The sequence below is a fragment of the Rattus norvegicus genome, chromosome 8 (assembly GCF_021556685.1).
Source record: "Rattus norvegicus strain SHRSP/BbbUtx chromosome 8, alternate assembly SHRSP_T2T, whole genome shotgun sequence".
NCBI lineage: Eukaryota > Metazoa > Chordata > Mammalia > Rodentia > Muridae > Rattus > Rattus norvegicus.
The window spans coordinates 64582324-64600517 of record NC_141541.1 but is presented as its reverse complement, the minus strand read 5'-3'; the positions used below and the strand labels follow the sequence as shown (position 1 = coordinate 64600517).

Below are 18194 nucleotides of genomic sequence, written 5' to 3'. Positions count from 1 at the left end.
ACAAATACATGTGAACAAGCCCAGTTTTAATAAGCATGGTATACTTTGGAAAATCTTTTATTCATCCTGTAAAGTGTTCTTTAAGAAAGTAAAGCAACTTTAACTTGCTATTGTTTGCGCATGGCATGTGTAGATGCAGGTGTATGTGTGTGCACACGCAAATGCTATGGTTTATGTGTGGAGGTCAGAGGCTCTCCTTCCACGGGGAGGTCTGTGCAGCAAGCATTTTTACCCACTGCACCATCTCCCCAGGCCTTTAAAAGTATTCATTTCGTGTAGAGACTTTTAGGTGGAGTGACCTGGAAGCGCTGCAACCTTGAGCAAAATATTTAATCAACCACTTTAAGCTAACATGTCCCCATTGTAGACACAGACAGAACTGCTGACTTAACTTACAAGAGAGATTAAGCTGAAAGTGCTTCATACACAGAGAAAGGGCTAAAGCAGCAAGTGTTTGCAGTATTACTATATGCAGTATTATTGTTACAACATCACCAGCTCTTAGTCCCTCATGAATCATGCCTGGATTAAATGGCGACAAACCGAGCCCTTCAAAAGGGAAATAGTGTAAAGGAAGTAGAGGACAGAAGGCATACTGATGTGGTTCTGAGTCAGAGAAACCACACTTCCAGGTCAGAAACGTGCACCACTTCACTGCCATAATCCCTGGCGCCAATAGCATGCACCTGCGCGCATAGCAAACAGCTCAGCTTAATTGAAGAAAACACATAAATCACAGCAACCTGAGGTTATCAGACTGCAAGGATAAAAGGACAAAGTGACAAAGAGAGTAATTTCATTTAGCATATCTCTACAGAGAAGGATTTTTCCCTTTCAAGGTTTACCACCAAGGGCTTCACCCCATACAGCTAAAAGCAGCAGCAGCCAATTCATCACGAAAGTGATATTCACACAAAACATTCAATAGTGACCCCAAACATCAGCCACTTAAGTGGAACTGCAAAGCACTCAAGAGAGAAGGCCGCAATCAGTGGCGAATTGAGAAGGGAACGATGGATTTCACTGAGGGGGCCCTTGGCAGTCCTGGGGCTGCTGGGGAGGGGCCATTAAAGGCAGGCAGAGCAGCCAGAGCGAGCCAGTGTTCATCCTGGGGTGAGGTGGGGGGATTCAGGGGATAGGAAGCAACTGCAGTGATGACGACCCACATTCTCAATGTTCAGTGGAGTGGTTTAACCCTAAAAACTGAAACTGATGCTTTACTTCTAGCTCTTAGTTATTTCACTTCTAAATTTATTATTTAGCAGACCAAGGCCCATAAATAGCTGAGCATGACTAAAAGGCTTCTCTGTACTTATCTCAGGAACTACGGCACATAGAGAGCCTGGAAGGCAGAGGAAGGTGTTCATGCCACATGCAGGAAGGCTTGAGAGCCATTTTCAGTTTCTTCGAGACAAGGTGTTTACAGTGGAACGCCTCTAACAAATACTGTAGAATTCCACTTGCTTTGTAGAGTGATTCCCAACGTAAATGTACTTGGTTACCAACACCAGTGTTAACGTGCATTTAACTTGGTTCCTTCCTCACAAAGACTTAGATAGCACAGTCTAACAGTCACACATCCTCCAGCCTGAAAAGGACTTGGTCAATTTATTTCTAAATTTATTTCTAAAAGTGTCCCTTAGAAGTCACTGGCCTTTCAAGAGCCTCAGAAGCTTTTTGGCATTGCTCCCACATTCTTAAAGGGATATATTATTTGGCAGAGAACAAATTGGTTTTTTTTTTTTCCTCTCACTATGTCAACATGGCCTTCTTAAGAGTGTTCCCCAGATATCTTGGTCAGTTTTTGAAATGTAGGGAGACAGCTGGATAACACAACCTTAACAACATATAAACAGACCACATAAACAAAGGAAGTCCAGAGAACACATACTCTCTACCCTCCCAACCCCACCCCTGCACTCTCTTAAGTTTGTGTTACTCAACCCATATGGCTTCAGATACATTTTCTCAGTGTTACTGAGCAGTCAGGCCCCTAAGAAATGAGTAATAAAGTGGGTGGAAGATAAAGGGGCCAAGATCAACAAAAGAAGGAAATGAAGAAAAGGCCAGTGAAAACCAGAGGCCTCTAAAGTAGTTCAGAAAGTTGGAAAATATAATGATTCTCAAAAATATGGCTTGGATCCCGTGGGAAGGAAGCTCTCATCTGGTCCATGATGGGGTGATTCAAACTGAATCATGGCTACTAAGCCACTGAATGCCAAAAGTCCTTCAAGTGCATCATCTGGGCCTAATAATGTAGCAGTACAGAGGTCACAGTGAACTTTACAATCCCATGCAAGGCATTTAAGACATTTAATGAATGCTACTCTGGAAGGAGAAAGAAATGTGTATAAAGGCAAAGCAAAATACACAAATTTGCTTTTCTACTGCAGCTTACATAAATATCATGCAAGATACTTCCTGGCAGAGGGACCTACCCAAGTCTTCTGGCTACAGTCCTAAAAAAATCCTATTATTTTGAGGCTTATGCTTTGAGTCTGCACCTTAGCTTTGGAAGCCCCCAAATTCTGCACAACACTATTCACTTAGCCAAGAGCTAATTTAAGATATCTAATAACTGATATAAAATTAAAATTTATATCAATCATACTAACTACCCATTCTCTTGAGGAACCAAGTCATAATGGGAACATGGTTTGGGGGTATGTGGAGAGATGGCCCAGTGGATACTTTCCCTACCAAGAGTGAGGTGAAGATCTATGTACGAAGCTGGCAAGATGTGGCAGTTGCTGGTAATCCTAGCACTTGGGAGGTAAGATGGGATTTCTGGAGCAAGATGGTTAAGACAAGCCAAATCAGGAAGATCTGGGTTCAACTGAGACTGTCTCAAGACAAAATATGGAGAGCAAGCCACCTACAGTCAACTTTAGGCTTCTACATGCATGCATACATGTGTGCACTACATATACATGCAAACACACATATATTCAACAAGTAATAACAAGAGGAATGTGGCTTTTGTTAATATAGGGCAACAAAAAAGGAAATTGGGTGACATTTAAAAAATAATCCCTGGACCAGGGAAAAGAATACCACTTGCCAAGCAGCTCTGATGACATGAGTTGAGTCCTAGGACCCACGGTAAAAGAGAGAACCAATCTCTGGGAGTTGTTCTATGATCTCCACCTGCAAGCCATGCAACATGGGCACCTGATGGGCAAAAGTGCCTGTTGGGAGAGTTCTGATGGCCCGAGGTAGATTGCCATAACCCACAGACACTGACCCACTGGTGCTGTGATCCCAGCACTCCTACAGGAAGACCAGAGGTCAGAATAGGAGCCCCTGAAGCTTATTGGAATACACATGCCAGGAGCATGCGGGGGACAGAGACAGAGACTCTAGTCTCACAAGATAGAAGGAGAAAACTTCAAAAGTTGTCTGGTGACCTTTGCATGAGTACTGTGACACATGTATACTCACATCCACACCCTTACCTCTCCTACAAAATAGAAATACAATAAAAAATGAAAAAAAAACCCTCAATTATAAATTACCTACAAAGAAAACCACTTTAAATATAAAGATGCATACAATAGAACGGGATAGAGAGCTATCCCTTTTGATAGAACTACCAAAAGGAAGTAGAACTACTCATAATTTCAGATTAAAAACTTTTCCTCTGCAAAAGAAAATATCAAAGGAATGAAAAATAGGTTTCAAATTGGGAGAAATTTTTGTAAAAACCACATTGAATAAGAACAATTTAAAAAGGACCAAAACTTGCAGAATAGAACCTTATCAAAGAAGACAGGCAGATGATATCGGAAGTTCAACATCACGTTACGAAGTAATTGCAGATTAAAACTACTACTATCTACTAGATGGCCACAATCCAAAGTACCGACTATAGTAAGTGCTGGCAGGGACATGGAGCAATGGTAATCCCCACTGTTGACGGGAATGCAAAATGATAAATCCTGTGGAAGAAATTTAAGTCTCTTCTAAGAGTAAGTGTACTCTTATCTTTGGTATTTGATTAATTGAGTTAAAAACTATGTCCATATAAAACCTGCTAGACATGGGTATTTATAGTAGTTTTATTCATATCTGCCAAGCCTGGATATAATAAACATGTCTTTCAGTTGGTAAATAAAGTGTGTTATAACCAGATATAGCATGTTATTCAATAATACAAAGAATGGGCTGGCAAGCCATGGCAAGGCACAGAAGAAATAATACATATTACTAAGTAAAAGACAGTATGAAAAGGCTACATTCAGTAATATTGCATGAGTCTATTAATTTGATATCCCATGGAGTAAAAATAGTTGCCAGGATTTGGTGTGGGGAACAATGAATGTGGACTGAAACTCTCCTGTAGGGTAATTCAGTGAGGGACAGATATTATCATATGTCTGTCAAAACCCACTGCATGTATACCAGCAAGAGTAAACCTTGATGTGAATTATAGTGGTGTGCCAATTTTGTGCTGGCTACAACAGCTGTGCCATTCTGGCCAGGATGCTGACAGTGGGGTCAGCTGTGGGTTGTGGGAATGGTGAGCACACAGAATTCTCCTTGCTTCATTTATTCCTGTGGGCCTAAAGCTGCTTAAAAAACAGTTCATTCATTTAAAAATTACTGCATTAGCTATTTAGCAATATCTAATTAGATGTATAATTTACATTTTTGGGGGCACATAACCAGGTAGGCATAAACACAACTGACTTTGCTATGCCTATACATTTAAGCGGAGGAAGTGGAAGTACAAAGGCTTACTACAGCATCATCTACTAGCTGTGAATATTTAGCTGAGAACACTCAGTAGGCTGTAGGCATTAATTAGTATGTTTTACAGCGAGGGTAAGAACACTGCTAATCCTACTTGGCAGTTAAATGAGACTGAGTAAAGACTCTCGCTGCAGCCTTTTAAATGGGACAAGAGAAGAGATGAAGACAGGTTATCTGGGAGGGCTGAAGCAGGGGAGGCAATCCGTATACAAATTCCTGAAATAATGCTCAGAAAGCTGAGCATCTTCAGCCTTGGACCTCAGTCATTCGTGTAGGAGCCTGAGTGAAAGAGAAATAAGAACAGACAAAGAGTGAGATGGCCCAACTAGGTGGTGGGCATGAGGCTAAGCCCAGCACTTGAGAGGCTGTGGCAAAAGGACAACTGAGGACAAACCAAACCAAACCCAACCAACCAACAAAACGTATGGGGACTGGAAACCCAGTGGTTAGAGCACTTGTTGTGCAGAGGACCCAGGTTCAATTCCTGGCACTCACAATTTATAATTCCATATTTATAACTCCAGTGCCAGAGGATCTGATGCCCCTTTTCAGCCTCTGTGGGCACCAGGCACACACACGTGGTGAACAGACATAGATTCAGGCAAAACACTCATAAACATTAAAACAACAGCACTCCAGAGATAGGTGTGGTGGCCATGGTTTCACACACGGGATTTGGAAGGTGGGAGCTGTAGGATGAATAGTTCCAGGCCAACTCCAGCTATATAGTAAGTCTGAGGCTAGCCTGACCTACACAGTGAGATCTTGTCTCAAAAAATTCAAAAAATAAAGCAGAGAGATGGACATAAGGCAGTATTTGGCTAGAGGCTGGGTAGAGCAGGTAGTGTACAGGGTTTTTTATTTCTAGGGTTTCAGCTCAGGCTCCTGTGACCATTACTGATTTAAAAAATTCTAAGACTGAGATAGCAGAAAACCAAATCCTTCATTTATTCATCCATTCAGCAAACATCTGCTGTCTACCTATCACGTTAGGCTTTTCTATACACTGGGGATATGATAAGACGCTCACAACAGGCAAAAACCCCAATACTTTTGGAGCTCACAGTATACTGGGGCAGACATCAAAACTACTGAGTAAATGAATGATGCTAAATAGTGAGGTTTAGGGCTCAAGGGGAGGGAGTATTTTACATGTAGAGGCTAAGCTTCAGTGCGGTTTCCTTTGGGGGAAACGGTGTATACGTATGTGAAGGAAGAGCAGGCCGAGCAGATGGACACCGAGTGGGAATGCCTGGTATGGCTGAAGGAGGTGGCAATTGGGCAGACAGATCCAGAGGCAAAAGCAGTAGTTTGAGAGCTAACCACAGCACTAAGCTTTGAAGGTTACATTAAGGGTTTGGCTTATGTCCTAGAAAGGAAGCTACTAAAAGTAAATAAGGCATGAGATCTAATATTTTTATGGGGCTGTGGGCAGGCAGAGAGGGAAATGGGTAGAGACCATGTAGGAGGCTTCGGCAAGGAACCAGAAAGGTAATAGAGGCTTAGAAGGAACTAGTAGTAAAGGTAGGTGTGAAGTAGTTGATTTATGTACTGAAGGAGGAGCCAGGCTTGACGTTCAAAACAAACCAAATACAATTAGGAATAAATCTACAAACTGTTCCCTGTACATAGATTAATGCCAGTCCATTGATCTGATTCATAATAAAAGGTAGGCTGCACTGAAAATATACTATTGTAATTGTTTTGAAAGCAGATAGGTATCCTGCTACAGGAGAAATGATCGAGCTGCCATACATTTTCAACAATAAGCCCCTGTTCCTTCTTTTCACCATGGAATCAAGATTGTATTTGCTGTCAATGGTGGGCAGCTGTGTTTTATGGCATTTTATGGTATGCTATCTTTCTTGAGCTAGACATGTTCTTCAAAATCAAGAAAGAAAAAGAAGAGGCCAGAGTTAGAAACAAACATAAAGTTGCCATCTTGTTTAGTATGTTTATGAAGTAACAGTTTTGCCAATAAGAATCAAATAATTAAAAGAAATCCTACAGTCAGTTTCTTTCTAGACAGGTGAATTCTGGGACATGGGCATGCATCCCCCTTGGTGGAACGCTATTAAGACACACATGTACTGAAGGGAAAAAGTCCTCACAAAAGTAAAGAAGCAGTATTTGTTTCAGTGATAACAGGAAAAATAAAATCACCACTTTCTTCTGCCAAAGCAAAACTTGTCATTTTACAACAGGGTATTGTCTTGGAGTTTACGGTCCATTTGTTTGGCTGTTTTATGGTGTCCGTTGGTCTCAAACTGCAATTCCTACACAGCCTACCTAAGCACTGCTTTTATTAGCAGTAAAAGAGGAAGTTTACTGGAAGAAACAAGGAATGCCCAAGATCAACTCAGACCAATATAACTCAATAAAATTTGGCTTCATTTCCTCAGTGTGGAGCACCTTTCTAATTTCCTGGTATACTATAGCAGTAAGAAGGTGGTGTGAGGGCCTGGGATGTAGCTCAGCTGCTACAGTGCTTGGTTAGCACGTGAGGAGTCCTGGTACTGAATTAACCCACATAAACTGACCATGCTGGTACATGAGGATAACCTCAGCATTTGGGAGGTGGAGGCAGATTAGAAATTCAAGGGCACTCTTGACTTCACACACTGTGAGTTCAAGGCCAGCCAAAGTTAAAAGAAACACGATCTCAAAACAAAAAATTAAGCTGGATAGTTGTAGTGCACACCTTTAACCCCAGCACACAAATTTGAATTGTGAGTTCCAGCCTACTCTGGTGAGCGAGTTCCAGGACATGCAGAGCTACACAGTGAGACCCTGTCTCCAAACAAAAACAAAACATATAAAAAACAAAACAAAACAAAACACAAAAGGAAGATAGAAAAGGGAATGTTGGGATAACTATATTCCCTATAGGATATCATGTGATATTCTCTCTCTGATATATACACACATCCCTACCTACCTCTCTCTGCCTCCTTTCTCTCTCTTTGGTAGGGGTGGGGAATAAACCCAGGGCTTCAGCAATGCTTGGCAAATTCTCTGTTTAATATTGAGCCACATCTAACTAAACATTTATGACATTTTAAAAGAACAAAATTTTTAATTATGTAAAGAACAAAAATAAAAACATTTTATTTGGTGAAGGTATGTGTATTTTGCACTCTCTTCTTGATAACTATTTTTCATATTTATTTGTATTTTATGTGCATATTTATATGTGTGAGACCTGCTTGTATATGTGTACCAGGTGTGTGCAGTGTCAGCAGAAGGCATTGGGGCTCCTAGAAGTGGAGTTTCAGATGTTTGAGCGGTCAGGTGGTTGCTGGGAATCAAACCTAGAACCTCTAGAAGAGCAGCCAGTGCTTTAACCTGAGTCATTTTTCCAGCCTCTCTTCTTGGTGGTCCTTAGGAAGGTTTATCAGGATCAGGGAATTTAAAATTAGCATGGTAGCACACATCTGTGATTCCAGCATTTAGGAAGCAGAGGCAGGAGAATGACTGACATAGGGAGTTTGAATGATCAAGAGGGAACATAATGAGATCTCTAAAACGCTTTAAACACTGTTGTAGTTTATTCTATGTCACTATGTTTGGCATTATGGTTGGGTTGGGAATATATCCTACCATGACAAGTTCATGTGCTGAAGAACTAACTGGTTTGCAGCTGCTACTAGTGGGAGAGGGTGGGGATGTTCAAGGGGAGGACATACTCTGGGAAGGCATCTTTTTTCTTTTTTGTTTTCTGACCCTTTCCTTCTCTTCCTGGTCTTCATTCTTGTCTTCCTTCCCTTTTTCTTTCCTCCTAGCTGCTCTCAGGTGAGAGTTTTGCTTTACTCCATTCTCCACAATTAAACCTAGCTTATCTCAGCCCCACGGAACTAAAGCGATCCTGGCTTGATCTTCCAAAACCACAAACTCCCCTCCCCCCAAAAAGGTTCTACTGTACACTGATTTTCTCAGTATTTGGTCAATAGAAGACTAATATACACTGCAGAATGACAGAAGTAAATAAAATAAAAATAACAACAACAATCTCATGTCTTTTCATAGTTATACTTCATAATTTGGAGACAGGCAAATAGCTAAAAACTATGTGGAAAGGTGGCAATGGCCACTATATGTAAATATCTACTTTAGCATAACAGATATACAGAGATGTAGATGAATTCAGTGCTAAGGTAAACAGCCGAGGCGACCTTTAATCATCACAGTGCACTAACTGATGCACTGGACAACAGCTGAACTAACTGACATACAACAGTTAGCCTGGAGCACTTAGCTATTGAGAAATGCAGTTAATGCTAAGGCAGGGAGCATCAAAACAGTATGCTTCAAGGCTAGGGACTTAGGAAGGTAACACACAAGAAAGCAGAAGCAGCACAGGGCCCAGCCAAACATTAGCGGAGGTTCTAGGGCAAAGGTGCTGGCAGGTGCAGGGAGCACACCTTCTCTCGGTAATCTTACCCAGCTCACTTCTGTAGCTGTGGGAAGATGTTTCTTTTAAAGGCAGGGAATTCTTAATCTTTACTCTTTCAAAAGCCAGTGCGGGGATTGGATACAGCTCAGTTGATAGTGACTGTCCAGTCTGTACAACCCAACTGGTTCAATCTCCAGCACTCCACAAACAGGGAAGGGGGCCTATGCCTGTCATCCCAGCACTTGGGAAGTAGCTGCAAAATGAGCAGAAGTTCAAGATCATTCTTGGCTGCATAGTGAGCTTGAGAACAGTCTGGGATACAGGAAACCCTGCCCCGACACCCCCGACAATGACAATAACACAACAACAGCAACAAAACCAACAACCTAAAAACATTGTAGAGGACACTGGGTGATTCAGATTTCCTCTGCCAAGAGAGAAACAAGAAACTTATCAACAAGGAGGCAACAGTACTGTCTTCACTACCACTACCACTACAATGAAAAGGTTCAAGAACAAACAGGCAAACAAACAGATGAATAAAGTACCCTCAATTATTTTTATTGTATTTTGCTTCTAAATTCTAAAGAAGACAAGTTACTAAATAGCCACGAAACTCAGGTCTGATGTATTGAAAGCCCTCAGAGACCAGTTTCTGAGGATACTTGTTTGCCTGTCCTGAGTCTCACTTTTCACAGATGGAACCTCTTTGGTTTATAATCTATGGATTTTAGGTGAAAAAGATAAAAACCACATTAATTGTAACAAAAGAATAACAAGACTAACTTGATTACTTCAAGATAATGCATATTTTCTGGGTTTACTAAAATTTGATAGGACATATAATTTTGGAACTGTCTATTACTGGAGTTCAGTGGGCAGCAGACTGGTTTGTACAGCTTTTCTTCTAAACACATCCACTTGCTGTGTTAGCACGTGCTTTTGTCATGAACTGAAATCTGCTGTGGTACCACAGAGAGGCTGTACAGGTTCTTGTACAATGGGCTCTTTTTGCCTCAAGAGAAGGCTGTGAGAACGAAGTAAAATATTTCATATGCTCTGCAAACAAGAATGCAAAAGCTACTTTTTAACTCTTACAAGAGTCTTCAATGAAATATGTATGAGGAAGTATATAAAGATAGGTAAGAAAAAAAGACCGAAACAAACACCTAAATGTTCCAAACAAGTTAAATTAGAAGGTGGCAGATTTATGAATAATTAATTTTCAGACTTTAATGTTCCAATTTCCAGAAACACTGTTGTTATTTTAATGAAAGTGGAAAATCAAATATGGTGGTTCATGCCTTCAATCCTTGCACACTGGAGGCTGAGTGACGGCTGTACCTGGGCCATAGGATGGAACTGCAAGACTGACTGTACCACAGTGCCATCCCAAGTCAAGATTCATTCATTCATTCATTCATTCTATCTATCTATCTATCTATCTATCTATCTATCTATCTATCTATCTATCTATCTAATAGACACACATATATAAGGGTAGATCTAGATACATATGTATTTATTGAGACTGAGTCACACCTAATGCTCCACTATGATCTTGAACTTCTGAGCCTCTTGCTTTCACCTACCTAGTAAAAATGTACTGAAATTATCCAGAATAAAAAAATTCATGGCATTTGACCAAAACACACATAGGAAATTCTCAAACAATGAAAAAGAGATAAAACTGCACACACACACACACACACACACACACACACACACACACACACACACACACACACAGAGTATATAATAGTAGTACATTTAATCTAGTGAATGTGATGGCCTCATGCCACAGTCCATCAGGTGGTGTGGCTCACTGGCAGTCTCCTCAGGGAGAAATGTAGAGCACACTATATACAGCCTTAGGAAATACCAAAAGTCAAAATATGGAGTTTTAAAAAAAATCAATTAATTATAAAAAACCAGGCCATGACAATGAGCTTGGCATTTGCTTAAAATGTTTGGTTTTGAAAATCACAATATAAATGCACAATAATATTTCACATTATAAGTATGTACCACCATGACCAGTTAATTGTGTCGGGGTTTAGAGCCAACGTTTCATGCATGCTAGGCAAACACATATTAGTTTTTTTTTAAGTTAAAATTTAACTTCATATTCAACATGAAAACACATTTAAAAATATGAACATAGGAAGCAGAGGTAGGAAGGTTTAAAGTTTCAGATCGCCTCAAGCTACATAGCAAGTTCCTGCTTCACCAAATCAAACCAAACCACATCATCACAAGTACATACAACCAAAATTCTTCCTTTAACAATTTATTGGGCTGGAAGATGACTCAGAAGTCAGGAGCACAAATGCCTTTCCAGAGAACTTGAGTTCTCTTCCCATCTCCTAAGCCAGGAAGACCACAGCTACCGTTAACTCCAGCTCTAGGGAATCTGATGCTTCCTTCTGGCACCCAAAGGCACATGCACATACAGGCACATGCACATACCTACACACATACACGTACATAAAAATCCCCCAAATTTATTACTATTATTGTGTGTGCATGTATGTATATAGGTTCGAGTGTCCCGGTACATGTGTGGAGATCAGAAGATAACTCTGTGGGGATGCTTTTTTCCACCTATTTGTGGGCCCTGGGACTGAAGTCAAGTTGTGAGGTTTGAGGATCATGCATCTTTACATGCTGAACCACCTCTATGACCCCTAAAATTCCCTTTAGCTAGGAAATGGTTATTGCCAAAGAAGTCTTAGTGATAGACACCTAGGCTGTCTTTCAGCCATCCCTCTTGAACTGCCAACAGGGCAGAGAGAAGTAGAAATGTCTAGCAGGGAAAGTATGAGCTTTGTTTATAAAACTCATGTTTCAATTACTCAATTAAAAAATAAATTAAATTTTATACTCACTTTGAAAAGGTTTGCATTCTGTTTTATAAAAACTAATGCTTTATGTTATAGGAGGTCAAGAAACAGGTGAAGTTCATCTCAGTGGATAACTAACCAATTTAGAAGGGGAGGGAATATTGTGATTTTTTATTCCTTCTCCATCATCTAGCAACAGAAGAAGACATTTCTCTTATTGATTAGAAATCTATGATTGAGACTCCCCCCAAAAAATTCATGAAAATATACTGAAATCATTATATAAAAGCCCATGTAATTGTGGAAAACAGACAATGGCAAGAAGTTTTCACATTTTCTAAAAAACTTAATTTTGAAAATTTTAATACAGCTGACCTTGATAAACACACATTCACAGTCCAGTGGCAGGAAATGTAATAATAGGGCCCGAGGGATGGCTCCAGGTTTATGACATATAGCTGAACAAGGGGGCAGGGAGCTCATCTTGTAAGGAGCAGGCTTCAGGCTATAAATCGGAGGTAGGGAGAATGCTATGGTGGATACTTTCTGCAACACTATCAACAGTGGTGCATGACCAGGAGAAGGCTTTGCCATCCCTTTGAGCTTTCTCTTGAGGGGTTGAGGGGTGGCTGGTTTTGCCATCATCCCCTAGATGAGGCTCTGGTCTTTGACAGGGCTATGCCCAATCTCAGCAACATACATTCACGCAGGGCTTCACTCACACAGTAAGTCCTCCATGTCCCACAAGCTGTCACCTTGATAAAATACCCAACTAAAGCAGCACAGCAGAAGAGGAGTCCATCTCATCCCAGTTCCTGGTCATACTCTACCAGGGCTGAAGGAAGGAGGAAACCCAGAGCATAACGTCCATAGTAAAGAAGAGAGAGACTAAACACGGATCCTTAAGTGCTTCCTATGCTCAGTTGGTGTCCCTCTAACACAGTCAAGGTCTGGCCAAGTAAAGGGTGCTGATCACATTCATGGTGGGTCTTCCTACCGCAATTAACATTCAAGAGAACGCACCACACACATGCCCAAAGGCCAACCTGAAGTAGATTATTCCTCATTAAGACGCTTCTCTGCCAGGTGCGGTGGCATATGTTTTTAATCCCAGCACTCAGTAGGTTAAAGCAGGTGGATCTCTATGAGTTCAAAACCAGCCTGGTCTACAACTGTGTAGAGAGATCCTGTCTTAAGAAAAAAAAAAAAGACTGTCTTCCCAGGTGACTTTAGGTTGTGTCAAGTTTAGAGAGAGGGAGAGAGAGGGAGAGAGAGGGAGAGAGAGGAAGAAGGAGAGGGAGAAGGAGAGGGAGAGAGACAGGGGAAGAGGGAGAGGGGAGAAGGGGAGAGGGGGAGAGAGGGAGGGAGGGAAGAAGGGAGAGAGGGAGAGAATTGAATGTATATGCCTAACCGCCCCTCCCAAATGTATGAGAATGCTAGATATGGTAACACATAGCTTAACACCCCAAAACTCAGGAGGCAGAGGCAGGCTGATCTCTACAAATTTGAAACTAGCCTGTTCTACACAGTAAGTTACAAGCCAGCCAGGGCCACAAAATGAGAATATTTATGGCAGCTTTATTAATAATGACCTTAAATACTAATAATATCAGGGATCAATTATATCTTTTCCCTTTTTATTTATTTTTCTCTCATATATTACATCCCCAACCACGGTTACCCCTCTCTCTTCTTCAAGTCCCTCCCCTCTCTACCCCCAGCTCCTTCCTTTCTCCCCTTGGTTCACTGCTCTTTCCCTTCAGAAAAGAGCGAGCCTTCCAGGGGTATCAACCAGATACATTCACTATACTTTTTACAATGAAAACAAGAATATTATAAATATTAAACTATCACATGCAAAAAAGTGAGAAGACATCGGAGAAACACTGGTTTAGTTTAGTAGTTTAGGACTAAGATTCACACAGGACAGGAGCCACCCTAACTCCCAAGGCTCACCCCATCCTGAGTCTGTTCACTGTTTATCCAGCCTCTGAGGAGCTCCTGTAGTCAGACGGTGTGGTTCTTCTGGAATGAGCCCCAAACCCATCCCTACGAGGCTTCTGTCTCTGGGTTCTCATTCTGTTGGGGGAGGGAATAGGTAGACAGATCTCCCGAGTTCCCTGTTCTAAATAGAACTTTTCCAAGTCCTGAGACTTAGCTGGCTGGTGCGCAGATTCCTTCCAGCTGGAAACATTCTAGGCTTCGGCATTCGCTATTTGTTTACTCACCCTTCCCTCTACACCTCACTGAACTTTAGTATTTTAAAGTTTTGTTTCAATATGAGTAGATAATTAGCTTGTAGAAATTTTATTCAAAATAGAGATTTGAAATGTGTGTCAGTACCTTGCTATACTACATCCGTGTGTTCATAAAAGCAGGGGAGTGAGTGTCCTACTGCTGGGAACATTAGATGACAAGCAAGTCCCAAGGTGTGGCTTAGACCAGGAGGATGAGAATGGCATTTCTTACACAAAAGATAAGCTGATAAATTGGTGGCAATTATTTTGATCTAGACATTTTGAATGAAGATCAATAATTGGGAAAGTGATTATGAGCAGACACAAAAGCATTTACCTGACCTCAAAAGAGACATCTGAAAACTTACTAGAATTTTTAAGGAATTTAAAAATCTTTACAAAATTAAAGCTTAGGAGATAAATATAAAGGCAAAGAAAATGAGTTTTTATTTTTGATTTTAAAGCAGAGTCTCATGTAACAAACTGGCCAGAAGCTCATTATATAGCCAAGGATGACTCTGAACTTGCTATTCTCTGGCTTCCACATCCTCAATGCTGGGATAACAAGCACATGATGCTACTATGCTCAATTTACACTGTGCTAGAGAGCAAACTCAGGGTTTGTGCACACTAGGAAGCACTCTACCAACTGAACTACATCCCCAGGCCCAATGTTCTGTTTTTATTTCATAGACTGAAACAGTAACTGGGCCAAAATTAATTCAAGGACATTTGCAACATGAATTATACAAAATAAATCTTAACTCCAAATGTAAAATGTACTCATCTCATGACTCTGGGGAAGTTTTGTGGCAGCATATGAACTGAGAAGAGAGAAAATTTGTTCTTGGCTGTACTCTGAGAGGTGTCATGAAACTGATGGTTCTAAGGAGTCAGCATGCAAATAGGAACTACAGAACATGTCTGAAGACAATGGAGGTCACACATCGGACTAAGCAAGGAAATGTACCACAGGCAATGTAATCGGCAGCATCAAACCGAAGGCACAGTGTGTGTGGCTCCATGGTACACTGACTTAACAAAGAAAGCTGAACTCAGACGATATGCGGCTGAGTCTGCCAGCTGACTTTTCTTAATTCCCTGAGCTACCAGCTCTTTTATTCATGTAACATTTGGCACTTACACTCTAGCATCAGGAGTCTTTCCATTTCGTGTGATTCCTCATGCATCTGTCTTTTCTATAGAAGGCACCATGCCTGCAGTGACCCAGTTTCCTCAAGGACCTTGGTTGTCTTACTACCATTGTAACCTGTCTGGCGACAAGGATTACTGTTACTATTTTTCTTTCAGATGTAATCACTCTAGTTCTAAATGAGCACAAAACCAAACAAGGATTGTAGGAAAATCTTCCATTAATTTTTGTCTTCTTCCTGACCACTGTCCCGTGACTTGCTCATTTGAAAGATTACTCTAGGCATCACTTCTAGTCCGTCTGAAACCTATAGTAACCTCATTTCTATTTCTAACTTTATGGAATAGTCTCAGGTACTGGTACCCTCTGAGGTGCTCCTTTTGGTAGACATGTGTGTGTACGTGCATGTGTCACTTACTGGCCTGGAACTCACCAAGAAAATTAAGTTGGGCTGGCTACCCAATGAGTTCAAGGAATCCCACCTTTGCTTCCTCAGAGCTAGGATTATACCACTGTGCCCCACTCCTCATCTCCTTTTGTGATGGTGTGGATTCTGGGAATCAAGCTTAGGCCATTATTCTTGTAAGGCAAGTACTCTATACCAACTGAGCCATCGCCCCAGTCCAATGACCACTTGATTTTTACTCTGACCTCTCAACGGCATTTGATGTTGTAAATGACTCTTGTAATTCGTTTCCCACTACTACATAAGTTTCCTATACACTTCTTATATACATTTTGTTACCTGTTATCTTTATGTATTATTTCTGCCTCTGCTGATCTCTCTGTATGCTTTCCTAGTGATTTCTCTCTGTTCCACTTGTTTAACAGCAACCTGTATTGCTGATTTCTAAACCCACTCTTTTAAATTCTGAGCCTGCATCTGCAATGGATTGTATTCTTTTGATGTATTATAGAAACTACAACGAACACACAAAAACCGGAATCCATATTCTTTCTGTTAAATCTGTTCCATTGCCCTTGTCCTCTAGAAAGTACTTTCTTTTATTCACAATAAAAAGCTCAAGTGTCCTTTTCAACGCTGCTGCCTTGCCTTTCCATCAAAACCAATCCCTCACCCCCCCTCCAACCCCCCTTCCATGTGATTGACCTTCTTTTCTAGGTTCTCATTGTCACAGGTAAAGCCTTTCCTTGCTCTGATTACTCTAACAGCCTCCGATTAGTCTGACCTGTCTCTAGTCTGTTTCCACAGAGGATTCAGTGACCATATTAAAATACGAATGTAATTATGAATGCCACCCTTGTTTAGAATCATTCCAGTATTCAGAGTCTATCTATTGTCTCTGTGTGATCTAAAATTTTTTTAAATTTTATTTATTTATTTTTTTTACGATACTGGTTATTGAACTGAGGGCCTCCTATGTGCTAGGCAAATGTTCTATACCCGAGTTACATTCACTCCCAGCCCTTTTGTTTTTTTGCCTATTTTTTTGAGAAAGGGTCTCACCAAGTGCTCAGGCTGGCCTTGCACTCTCTAGCAGCCAGCCTAGGCTGGCCCTGAACTTGCTATCCTTTTATCTCTGCTTCTTCAGTAGCTCTGATTATGGTTCAGCTTCATTGTGAAATTTTTACTTTCTCTTCTGAAATGTCTCTGTTTAAAAGGATAAGTGTTATGCCTTTTAAAAATGGTTAAGGAGTTGGGAATTTAGCTCAGTGTTAGAACACTTATCTAGCAAACACAAGGCCCTGGTGTCAGGAGGGGGTGACACTGGTGGTAGGGGTAGTGGGGAGAACAAAATAAAAAATTGTTTAAATCATGAATGTTTTAAAGTATTATTTTATCATTTGCATAATTGATTAAACTTGGTTCCATAACTTGGTCCTATAAACTTTAAAATAATATTTAAAAAGGAAAGAAAACTGAAGAAAAGGGAATCTTGGCATGATGAAAGAAAATATAACAAAAAATTTAAAGCAACATATTAACAACAACTAAACCTTTTGCAGCATTCACATCTTTGGTAGCCTGTATCTCTGTTCTTGAGTGAAAGATCTCACAAATTTATCCTTTTGGGAAGTAAGATTTGGCTGGCTTACTAGTAAATACAGTAAAAAATGGTCATCCTACCAAAATAAACTAAGATTCAAAGGAATCTCCTTCAAAATTCTAACACAGTTCTTTATGGACCTTGAAAGGACAATTCTCAACTTCATATGGAACCACAAAAACCCAGGACAGCTGAGACAATCCTGAATAATGAAAGAACTGCTGGAGGCGTCACCGTCCTGATTCTAACGTGTAAATACAGAGCTACAGTAATAAAAACATGTGTTGGTGCAAAACAACACATGTTCATCAATGGACTCCGACTGAAGACCCAGACAGAAAGCCAAACACACACTGACACCTGATTTTTTTTTTTTCTTTTTTTTCGGAGCTGGGGACCGAACCCAGGGCCTCTAGCAAGCGCTCTACCGCTGAGCTAAATCCCCAACCCCCTGATTTTTGATAAACCAAAAACATACTGGAAAGATAGCATCTTCAACAGATGATGCTAGTCAAATTAAAAGTCCACGAAGACTTTCTATGCAAATTGATTCATATTTATCACCCTGCACAAAACTCCAAATTGATCAAAAACCTCAATGTAAAACTAGATAAGTTAAACCTGATAGATGAGAAAGTCAGAGATAGCCTTGAACTCACTAACACAAGAAAGAGCTTTCAGAACTAAACACTGTTAGCACAGGCGCTAAGATCAATAATTATGAAATAGGACCCCATGAAGCATCTGTAAGGCAAAGGACACTATCATAAGGACAAAGTAGAGGTGTACAGAAAGGGAAAAGATTTT

General features: G+C 40.6%; 1 protein-coding gene across 2 annotated transcripts in view; it reads right to left on the bottom strand.

Annotated features, from left to right (window-relative positions):
* The window catches only part of Hmg20a (high mobility group 20A), a 76031-nt gene that overhangs the window by 31456 nt on the left and 26381 nt on the right, over positions 1–18194 (bottom strand). Inside the window, exon 1 of one of the 2 annotated variants that reach the window (XM_087561975.1) lies at positions 13945–14020. The exons of the other annotated variant lie outside the window; for it this stretch is intronic. Within the exon in view, the coding sequence (XP_087418101.1) occupies positions 13945–13949 (5 nt within the window). The 5' untranslated portion in view covers positions 13950–14020. Of the gene's footprint in view, positions 1–13944; positions 14021–18194 lie in introns of those variants that run through there. 2 annotated transcript variants of the gene reach the window in all.